The sequence below is a fragment of the Aquarana catesbeiana genome, linkage group LG12, assembly GCF_042186555.1.
Source record: "Aquarana catesbeiana isolate 2022-GZ linkage group LG12, ASM4218655v1, whole genome shotgun sequence".
Lineage (NCBI taxonomy): Eukaryota > Metazoa > Chordata > Amphibia > Anura > Ranidae > Aquarana > Aquarana catesbeiana.
In genome coordinates, this window is record NC_133335.1 from 30,433,997 (window position 1) to 30,446,040 (window position 12,044).

The 12,044-nt window shown below is 43.8% G+C and overlaps 1 protein-coding gene across 2 annotated transcripts in view; it reads right to left on the reverse strand.

Annotated features, from left to right (window-relative positions):
• CDH4 (cadherin 4) overlaps window positions 1-12,044 on the reverse strand; it is a 1,105,063-nt gene that overhangs the window by 69,807 nt on the left and 1,023,212 nt on the right. For both annotated transcript variants that reach the window (XM_073607535.1, XM_073607534.1), the window contains one exon: window positions 8,062-8,199. In XM_073607535.1, coding sequence (XP_073463636.1) covers window positions 8,062-8,199 — 138 coding nt within the window. The remainder of the gene's footprint in view (window positions 1-8,061; window positions 8,200-12,044) is intronic.

A 12,044-nucleotide genomic window follows, 5' to 3' on the forward strand; every position in this document is an offset into this window, starting at 1 on the left:
AGATAAAGCACCAAGTGAGTTTAATCACCACCTTAATCAGCCACAGAACCTGTGTAATTAATATGTGTTCCGTTTTAAAAGGATGAGGTGGCAACCCTACATCAGACGCCAGCTACCTTCATGTCCATCCTGCTTTGCGGAGCGGAAGGCCGGTGCACAGCTTTGGCCAATGGCAGGATCTCTCTAAACTGCACCTACCGATACATACTTAAAATAACCCCCTTGGTGTCTCTATCGCCCTGATAGAAGCTAACCCAGCCACTTATATTACATAGGACACAGAAATGATTTAAGTATGGCCATAGGCCTGCGCCAGGTGCGGACAGTCTCCGGGCGGGGAGGGGGGGGGGGCTCATTCACATGCTCCGGAGATGCTCAAAACATTTTCACTGCGGGACGGGGAATTGTTTCCACCCTCTGTGCAGGTACTGAGGACCCTATTCCTGGCTCCTAAATGATAACACAGGTGGACTGCCTCCACTCTGCCAAACCACGCCACATGGATCAATATTGGCAAGAATGGAAACATGGCAAGAATGGAGGGGATGTCCAGCAAAGTTAAAAAAAATTGTGGGGAGACTGGCTCAGTACTAGCCACTATGACACTGATTACAGACAGACTGCTCTCCTAAAATGGGATCATCCCCCTCAGTACAAACATTTATTTCTCCTTCTGAGGTGTCAGAAAAATTGAAATGATATGGTCAACTCCCATCTCCTGTCTGCCAGTATGGAGATCGAACAGGGCTGACTACTGAGTTTGATTGATCCCCGTACGGCCATACCTCTGATCTATCCCCATACCTCCGATCGATCCCCATACCTCCAATCGATCCCCATACCTCCGATCTATCCCCATACCTCCGATCTATCCCAATACCTCCGATCTATCCCCATACCTCCGATCTATATCCATACCTCTGATCCATCCACATACCTCTGATCTATCCCCATACCTCTGATCGATCCCCATACCTCTGATCAATCCCCATACCTCCGATCTATCCCCATACCTCCGATCTATCCCCATACCTCCGATCTATCCCCATACCTCCGATCTATCCCCATAGCTCCGATCTATCCCCATACCTCTGATCCATCCACATACCTCCGATCTATCCCCATACCTCCGATCTATCCCCATACCTCCGATCTATCCCCATACCTCCGATCTATATCCATACCTCTGATCCATCCACATACCTCTGATCTATCCCCATACCTCTGATCGATCCCCATACCTCTGATCAATCCACATACCTCCGATCTATCCCCATACCTCCGATCTATCCCCATACCTCCGATCTATCCCCATACCTCCGATCTATCCCCATAGCTCCGATCTATCCCCATACCTCTGATCTATCCCCATACCTCTGATCCATCCACATACCTCCGATCTATCTCCATACCTCCGATCTATCCCCATACCTCCGATCTATCCCCATACCTCCGATCTATATCCATACCTCTGATCCATCCACATACCTCTGATCTATCCCCATACCTCCGATCTATCTCCATACCTCCGATCTATCCCCATACCTCCGATCTATCTCCATACCTTCGATCTATCCCCATACCTCCGATCTATCCCCATACCTCTGATCTATCCCCATACCTCTGATCTATCCACATACCTCTGATCTATCCACATACCTCTGATCTATCCCCATACCTCTGATCGATACCATCCCTACTGAGACACACGGTCTACAGTATGTTTGCAATATTTATAACTGATCTATAATTCTTAGTGTTCACAAGTTGCTGCCTGCAGAGTAAAGCTCCAATATATGGATATTCTTCCTTTCCCCGCCAACATGTCTCTGTATATTTTTTGCTATAACTGTTTTGGGAAAGTTAGGAGGGAAGGGGGGGGGAGGACAAGTTTTTGTAAACCATGACAAATTTTAGGCCCCTCTTAAGTTTGTACACACGGTACAATTATTGACCAACCGAGCATCTGATTTTGGTCAAAAGGGCGTGTGCCAGGATCTTGTCTTGCATACTAACGCTACACAATTGTCGTGCCACAAACAAGAACGTAGTGACGTACTACGAGGAATTTCAGCTCTTGAGTGCCACCCTTTGGGCACCTTCTGCTAATTTCGTGTTTGGTGAGCATTGATTCCGAGCATGCATGTTTGTACTTTCGACTTTTGTGTGACGGATTTGTGTACTGACCATACGAAAATCTGACGTCAAACCGTTGTCCGCGGAAAACTTACTAGCCCGTCATCCAACATTTGTTGGCCGAAAGTTGGACAACAATTGTTAAAAGGGACATACTAACGGTAAGTTTTTAGGACAACAGTCTGTCAACAGACAATCCCCTGCCAACAATCGTATCGTGTGTACGAGGCTTTACACCTGCCGATCTGGAATCACAGGCAGATTCTGCCCAAAATTCCAAATCTTGTGGCAATCAGTGCAAAACATGCAACGCGTCTTTGGGTGCCCCAAACGTGGTGTGAAATTACCACGATTGTTGCACCACAGAACTGCGCTGCAGTCATGGCAAAACACGACGTTAAAGATCGCGTGAAGGTTGTCGCCCAAAAAAGAGAAGGGGCTTCTTTTGGGTGACAAATGCACATAGGACAGCCCATTGAAGTGAAAGGGCTGAAGATATGGAAGGAAAGTTGACCAGACTCTAGACTTCAGAAAAAATTAGCTTTATTATATAAAATCTATAAAGAAGGACATCACAGATCCAAGATACAAAAAGACAGCAGCATGGTTAAGGCGTTTCACGAAAAAATTCATTTAATGGGTTGCTGCTGTCTTGTATTGTGGGTCTGAGATGTTCTTCTCTATGGATTTTATACAATAAAGCTAATTTTTTCTGAAGTCTGGAGATGGGTCAACCTTCCTTCCATATCTTCTGCTACGCCCAGGTCACGGACTGGACCAGCACCTTGTTATTCAGAAAGGGGATTTATATGTTTCACCTGGAGCAATGTTTGCTCGGCTGTTTGGATCAAGTGAAAGGGCTGCCCTATGGGTGACACGCAATCATGTGAAAATCGCTCTCACGCAAAATCCCGAGCGGGCATGCGAGTCCTCGCCAGGCAAAGTGAGAATGTGGCCTAAAATAAAAATGATTAGAAAAACTGCTCCTCTATGAGTGTTTTGGTTGTGTATTAATGTATTTGGCTGGATTTGCCCTTTATAAGATATTTAGCATATGGAGTAGAAAATGATTGTATCACTGTATTCATTTACGAATTTGTACAAGTGAATGCTGTGGACAACACCGTATTTTTCCTTTACATTAATTTCCATATATTTCCCCAGGTAGCTGAGTTTTTAGCCCCCACCTAATATAGTTATACACAGAACATATTTATCGGATGGCATCCAATATTTGCCCGCACACAGCAGGAATGAGTACATAATAAATCACGATGGATTGCCAAGCTGCTGTGTGGCTCCTGTTTAGTCACCGGTGGTTGGGCTTGTGCCACCTTCACCAGTAACAGGCCTGTCAGTGACTAATTAATAAGAAAATATAGGAAACAGATTGAGTGTAGCCTGGGGAATGTACTTTACATTGTGCTGAGATTTCATCCAAAAATATGAAATCCATTTGTATATGGTTTTTCTGATCCAGCAATGGGCAGGCGGTACATTAGCTCTCGCCAGCAGGAGCTGTGCACTGGTAGTTTTTGGTGTAGTGAAAATCCCAAAGCTCCCATGACTGTTCCTATTTTATATAATGTCTCCAGGACTAAAGTACCCCTTAAAGCATTATTCTACCTCCACAGAGCTGCAATATTTTTTATATTAACCCTTTAAAGCAGAACAAAGATATTAAAGTGGATGTAAACCCGATTCATGAAATTTGAGCTGGGCACATAGATCTGCAGTGTTTTCTTATCTCTCTCCAAAGCACTAAGTCCTGTGGCTTTCTCCTGCTCCGTAGCTCTGTTATCAGCCTGATAACTTCTGACAAGTTCTCCGACACAGGAGATAAAAGCAGCTGAAATTTGTGTTGTGGGAGGCTGCTATAAATAGATTAGCAGACAGCTTGACTTGTCAGAGCACAGCTTTGCCTATGTGGAGGGGGGTGTGTGCCTTTCCTCCAATCAGCTGTCTTGGCTGTATACCAATAATCCATGCCCAGTGCTGAACAGGAAGAGAAAAATCTCTAACAGGATGTGCACTTTCTAAAGAATATATAAAGCTAAAGACAGCAGATTATACAAGTAAAACTTAAGTAGGGAGATTTGTTTCATCCCTGTGTATCATCTGAGGCTGTTCACTTCACTGGGTATATATGTGAGAGTTTACATCCACTTTAAAATAGAAATATATAAAAAAAATGTGGCTTTTGTAGCAACTGTTTATTTTCTGTCCACAGCTCTCCCCAGCAGTACTTCTTTTCTACCACAAGATGTCCTCAGTCTGATGGCCAACACTATACAACACACTTCCTCTGAGCCAAGACTGTGCTGACCCACCTTTTAGATGTAACTGGAGAGGGAATGCAGAAGCAGCATAGTAATGAGCTCATCTCTCTGTCATTCTGCTCCTACCGGCAAGCTTTTTGTCAGCACATGAACTGATCAGCTTCTTCTTATGCTTCTTTCTTTGACACTCCAGCTCTGCTAAATAATGTCAGGAGCATGTAGCACTCCTGATCCCTGTTAGCTGCTAATCTCATTCCAGCATCCTGGTCTTGGCTGTGATACATTCTCCCGGTCTGTTTGTCCACCTGCAAGGTGATTTATGTGGCCAGTCTCTGGGTGGAGACCAAACCTGATTTAAGTCAGCCAAGCCTGCAGTCTCATGCTTGTGATAGTGTGTGTAATACATGCTCAAGCTCTCTGTCTCTCTGTCCTGCTCTGCTGTTTGGAGTCCCCTGTTTATGACCTTGGATCAGATATTTACTATTCTCTGAACTCTGCCTGCCTTTTGACTACGGATTGGACCCCGACTACTCTGTAACTTGCCTGACTTGTACTTGTACAGTCATTAAACCACTCTGCTTGTCTGCCAACCACAAGTACCTGTTTGCTTTGCTCAGTTAGCACCTGCCCTGGTATGGTAGCGAGGCACTATCTATATGACCTGGGGGCAACCAAGTTCCTGCTTAGTAAGGCATACAATAAATCTCTAAATAGAGATAGGAACTCATTGCTTTATTCCAATGCGAAGTCTAACTCCAAACATCAGACTACTAAGTTCATCACCAGATATTCCGCCTAGCACCAACAACTTCGAACATGTGTGCAAAAACATCTGCATCTTCTAAGTGAAGACGCCATTCTTCATAAATACGTTAGAGACACCCCAGAAATAGTATTCTGCAAAAACCCCTCAATAGGCAACAGAATCAAGTCAATACATACCAAATAACAATACCACAGTGGCAAACCGAGGAATCTCCACTTGCGGACAATGCACTTACTGCCCATGGGTACAAACGGTTACAAGATTCCGTCTGCCCAATGGGGAAACATTTTACCCACGTTTCCATGCAACTTGCAACACACAGGGAGTGATCTATCTGATGGTGTGTAGATGCGGAGCATTCTATGTAGGCAAGATGATTTGCCAGCTTAAACAACGCATATATGATCATATCTACTATTCCCAATAAGCTAAAATGCTCACCCACTTGGGCATGTGCCATACATTTGATACCATCTTTGTTCACTTTATTGTTTTGGAAGTGATACCCCAAGATCCACGTGGCGGCAACTGGGATAAACACATTCTCCAGAAGGAGACATTCTGGATTGAGCGTCTTGAAGCAACCAAGCCACCGGGTATCAATGAGGTGCTATCATACACGCCCTTCTTTTGAGGAACCTGTGTGGTGGCTGCATGGACCCCTGGCTAAGCATTAACATTATATATGATATATGCTGCCTGTTTAATTGGGTATTGCACTAAACTACAGAGACCATAGATGTATACATACTACTGGCTCTGGCAGTTCTCAAATGTACATGAGATTTATCTTGCCTGTCAATTGCCAAACAGATCCAAACAAGAAATGCGTTTTAAGTCTATGTTTAATAAAAAAAAGTATGTGTCAGTGTATACAAATCCAATTTGTATTGGACGGCTAGATTTTAACTGATTTATCTGCCAAGAACCTCGTTTTCTGGCACTGTGTTACATTATGTGGTATATACATATATATATATATATTTTTTTTTTTGTTTCCTCTCACTTATGACCAGGGTTTCGACCGCAGTTCCTTTCTTGGCCTCTGGGGGCAATAGCTGTGCGATGCCATGGTTGGCATAGCCGGGATGTGTGGCCGCCCAAGCCGTTGGGGTTGCGGCCCACTCTCCCAGGTCCCACGTGTGGCAACCACAGAGACGCTCTCCAACTTGTGTCTCCTAGGTGCACCGTGGCCACCGCAGACGACAGGCACTAGGACTGGCGCATCGGGTATTCTAGTGCACACGCGCCTGCTGGCGCAAGCACGGTGCACCAGTGGCCGGGCTGAGTGACGTCAGACACCAGTCTGACCGAGCTCAGTCGGAGGGGAATTATTCCCCAGGCGCTCTGTAGGAAGTGTAGTAATGAATAAGCGCACCTGTTAGTGTGTGAAACGCGTCTACCATTTGAACTGTCTGTAACACTTGGGATGTTCGTTCATTAAATACGAATTTTGATGGATCTTGGAGTGCAGCCATTTCTTCAGTGTTGCTCTGTAGGAAGTGGATGCCCATTACACCCCGTGGAACGGCAAATAGGTAGCCCCACACTTGGAACCCGGATCCATTGCAACTCCAGGTATTTCAATATGCACCGCGCTTTGGTATTAGCTAAAGCAACCACTTTGGACCCTGTATATATATTTCACATCCTCATGGCATCCTTGTTTCCTCTGCCCTTTAGGAAAGTGGATTTAAATGCTTTGTGTGCACACTTCATGTTTATGTGCACAGACCACTGTGACTGAATGACTCTATCTTGGATCAGTGAATAACCAAGGTACTTTGGGTTTTGTTAGTTACCCTCTCCTTTCTTAGTCAAAGTTATTTTCTAATGTTGCTCATTAAATGGTTAAAGATCCTGGGAGGACAAACTCTATGGTTTTCTCTATAGATAGGCAAGTACCTGGCTTAAGGCGATGTGAGCAGTAGTGGCTATAGGTCAACCGATATCTGAGTATGGGACCCACTATTGTAGCTTATCCAAATCCCAATTGAATTATCTACTAGTACTTATTTAAATATTTTTCACATCCATAGTTACCTTGTGCATCCCCACATCCCGACACATGTGCCAACTCTTGGCCGTCGCCAAGAGTAGCCAGTATTAGGGTCCCCGGTCACTACCTCCTTTTGGAGGGGGCCTTTTTGTGGTCACGATTTCCCTGGCGTAGGTGAGCGTTGAAACTCTTTGTTCAAGCACTGTATTATTGGTTGAGTTCATGTATATTTTGCATACATATTTGCACATTTGTACCTAAATATTTATAATCTGTATTGTATTCTAATTAAAGTATGTTCTTCTAACTAGAAACATTGAAGCTCCTGAAGAAGCGACAGTTCAGGTCGCGAAACATGTAGAGCGAGTAATTATTTTTAATCTATGAGGATTGGAGGAACAACCAAGAGGAATACATACACCTCAGTGTGGGCATTTTCTTGATATTCCTAGTATTGCCCCACAAGAAGTATATGATCCAGTATATCCTCCAGGAAAAAACACTGTGTCCCATATCTTTTTATAAATCACTGTGTTGTATACGTATGAATTTTATGTGAACTATTAAAATTTGTTATTATTTCTATACGTGCCTACAAAGTCCATTTTTCACAATTTCAGTATTTACAGGCAACCAAGATCTGGTAGAGAAAGGGGGGCTGCTATAGGTGAAGAACACAGAAGCTAGCTATAGTGTCTGACCACCTGCGTTAGAGGTAAGCATGACAAATATGTCAAATTCACATGCTTACACTGCTTGCATTAAAAAATGTATTTAATGATGTATTAATGAATACAGAGCTTCATTAATTTGTACCTGACAAAAGTTCAACTTAAAGGAAACCTGTATAGAAATAAACACTGAAATATAGACCGACTTACCACTTTAGAGGTAAACTCCGGTGCGTTGTCATTAACATCTGCAACAGTTATGATGGCTGTGGCGGTGTTGGATAATCCGTGGTTTAAGTTTCCCTCCATATCTGTGGCTTGAACGACAACGGTGTACTGCTGGACTTTCTATGGGAAGAAATAGGCAGATAACATGGTGTTAGTGCAGACATTACATAAGCCATACAGGAAATACAGCAAGGACCTGTCATACCTTATGTAGCAATTACAGTCATTCAGAAATAACCATGTGGTAGAATTGGGAATGCTGGTGGCGATATCTCACCACTGAAATCCCTCAGCCATACAATATTAGGATCCATCTTACCAGTAACCACACAAAGCTAAAATAAAGGTTTTAGGAGGACCCAGGCTTTAAATGAAAAATAATCATATCAAAAAGTTTACAATTCTGCAAAGTTTTGCACCGGCAGCCCTAAACGTGGAAACAATTAATGAGCACTTCCATTACAAATTGAAGGATGGTGTGGGAGAACAGTAGTTTCTAATCAGGAATACATCCATATCATTGGTGTGATTGTCTGGTGGAGGCATTTATCATCTTCTGCAGAATTCCTTCAATAATGTAATTACGGATACGATTGGAAAGTCAGTGCGGATGGATATTTATGCTGGAAGACTGTGCAGTCACAGGAAGCAGAGAGTAAATAATTAGTCTACGGTTGGATTAGCAGGCACGGGATTCTCTAGGGTCAGGAATTAGCCCCTAATAGCGCTTATTGTAGGATTGCAGAGGCTGAAAATGAATCCTGAAATGATGTTTACTGAAGGGAGACATCTGGGATACGTTGATGATGACATTAGCGAGTTAAGATGTTTGAAGAAGCAAAGCTAGTGTCACTTGGGGGCTGTGCCCCTTAACTGCCAAGAGACGCATGGTAGACTGTGTGTTATTCATGTTACAAACAGATTTTGAAGTTTCGTCCCTGGACATGGAAATATAGGGATCTTCACCAGCACACCTTGGTATAGTGGTAATCGTGTCCTTTATTCACATTATGCCCTGTGATGCCTGTTGATTTATACGGAAAAGAACACAATTGTCAGTATTCCAAGGTGTGCTGGAGAAGATCCTTGTTTTTATATGATTACATGGTGGCACCATCCACCAATTCACTACAACACCTTGGAGCTACAGGTTGATGTGCCACAGTCATCGGCAGCTGCATTGGATAACATGAGTAGCTAGTGAAGCTGGTGATTGGGTAGTCAGCTTTAAATGCTGCTACAGATCCCTCAAGATTTCTGAGACACAGACCAATCACTGACTGAAATTAATTTTGTTCCAGCAACAAAAACTCATAGAAGGTCCATCCTGTAACTACAAAATCACTTGTGTGAAATGGTCCTTACTCCAAGAGTGAGGAGCAATAAAGCACAATCGCTCTGCAGTACTAAGGAAATAGCACAGGCTTGAGATATATAATGATGAAATATAGCTGTAGTACCCTCCCAGTTAGTGTAGGCTTCTAGGCAAACTTTGTTTAGCTCCTCTGTAATCAGTGGAGCAGGGGTCGATTGTTCTGGTCTGCTTGGTATTTCACAGGCTGCTGGACTGATTGCTTTTCCCTGCATTCTAGAAGATTCTAGAATTACAGTGGGAGGAAGAATGGGAAAGCAGCTTGAAAATGTATGGGGACCCAGTTATAGTTTGAAGTCTAGAGCTGAGTGGTTGGATCCTGGGTTCAGCCCTTTCAGAGGAGACCCCTGTCAGAGGTGCCCTGCCCCTCTGCTGAAGATGCTATTTAGAGGTCATAGAGGTCCCAGCTATAATCTAAGCTGGGGGGGGGGCTATTTTATAAAGTCTGGGATTCCTCCTCTATGGTCTGGAGAGCTTACTGGAGGTTACCCAGTGAAGGTTGGAGGGAAGGGAGTACAGTGGTCCTGTGGTATCATGAGTCTGTGTCTCCCTCACTGAAGAGTGCCTGGTGGATATCAGAAGGAGGCAACTGATGATCTTGTGGCATTGTAAGTACTGACCTAATCCTATGCCCTAAATACTGTGTGCAGTTCTGAGTTCTACAAAGAAACAAGTCCTCTGCATTCTGTGTGGAAGGTCTCTGTTAGAATAGTAAGACGAGAGGTGTCCTAGGTCGACTCTTGTTCTTTCGGAGGATCCCATGTCATCCCCATACACATCAAAGTTTAAGCCAGCAATAAAAGTTAAAAAAAAAAAAAAAACCATCTCTATACTGTTTATTTGAGCCAGTGAGAAAGAAAAAAATACCGCGAGCCTGGCTTTGTGTGCACTAAGTTGGGGAAACGGGTTCTTCAAAGCTGGCGGCTCCTTTCTGGGTGGGCTACAGCTGTATAATGATAAGGTAAACCAAAACGAACACTTTAAAACATCAATGATTATTTATATTAAATACGCTCTCAATCAACATTAGACCTTTTCCCCTCTTTTTCTCTTCTTGATTCAGCCAAGAATTTGGGATTTTCTTTCACTTTTGGTGAGAACAGTAAACAGGACTATTGGAGAGGGGGAATCACCCCAATGGGGACACAGACAGCAATAAAAACCTAACAGGGGTTCTAATATCTCTCCACTCTGTCCAAAACTAAAAAAAAAAAGTTTAGTTATGCTTTAAGATCTTCACCATAGGCTTGCTACATGGTCTGTTCACGGGTGTAACTAAAGCTGACCATATACGACTCAAATTTTAGCCAGTTTCTGTCGTTGATCACAATTAAAGCTGTTGGTTGGCCCTGCTGATACCTTCTGGTTTGAAAAACCTTATTAAAATATTAAAGGAGCTGGGCTGAAAAAAGCCAGCCAAACAGTGACTGCAGCCAATCAGCTTCAGACACTCTTCGGGTATTGCGATAGCCTTGGGCGCCAGCTGGCAGAATACAATAGCTGGCATGAGAACAGTCATCCATCTACGCTGTTTGGCATGGCTGGGGGAACCTGTGATTTTTAATCTTGGTCAGCCCACTGGGCTGAACATGCGAATTCTATATGTGTATGGCCGGCTTTAGTTAAGTTAAGAAAGTAAAAAGAAGCAGGTAGAGAGAACTTTTAGGTTGGAGAACATAAAGTATGATACACTGTGTAAAAGTCCCTTCATGATAGCAACTGTAGCACCCTCCTTGATAGGTGCTTGAATTAGGTAAATTTAGTTTTGGCTCACTGTAGTGTGGCTGTGTTTGATTGTTCTGGCCTGTTCTATATGTCAGTGGCTGCAGGATTGGCTGCTTCCCCCTGGCAGGTCCAGAAATGTTATGGAAGTTAGTAGGCAGGAAAAGTCTAATCAGCAGCTGAGTATTCATACAGCCCTGGCCAATCCCTGGGAAGAGGTGCCCAGATGGTGACTGGGAGTCTACATAAATACTCTGAGCCAGCAGCCTGTTTTTTCCCTGAGATCACAGCATAGGGGGGCTGCTAGCCCCCTAGGCAATTCTGCCATGTGCTTGTGGGTTGTCGTGGCCTCATTGTGGCTAGCTGAAAGCCTGCTGTGCTGAGAGTTTGCTGAAGCTGACTGAAGGACTGTTGTCTGAGGATCTAGTCTGGGACCATGGGGTGAAAGTGTCTGGAGGATATTGGAAGGAGGCAACCAATTTTGTCAAGGATGTTTGTGAATACAGACTGGTGAGAGAGATCCTAGAGACTATGTGCAGTTACCATCCCTCTTTTGCTAGAATCAGCAGGTATAAAGAGGACATAGTGGCCGGTGTCCTTAAGAGCTCAGTCTCTTTAATTCTTAGTGAAAGGACTTTGCTCGGACTGTCCAGAGAGGAAGAAAAATCTCAAGTTGCTACTACAGAGCTCAGTCCACCCTTTACTTATGCAAGGACTTGTTTTCAAATCGTTACTAAGGGTTACTGGAGTATCCTACCATTACTCACTATCTAAGTTCCTATTAAAGCATCATAAAAAGCATACCCCTGGATTGGCTAATGAGCCTGAAGCTGTGTGTGTGGCTGCGAGGAAACTACGGGGAAAAGCATCC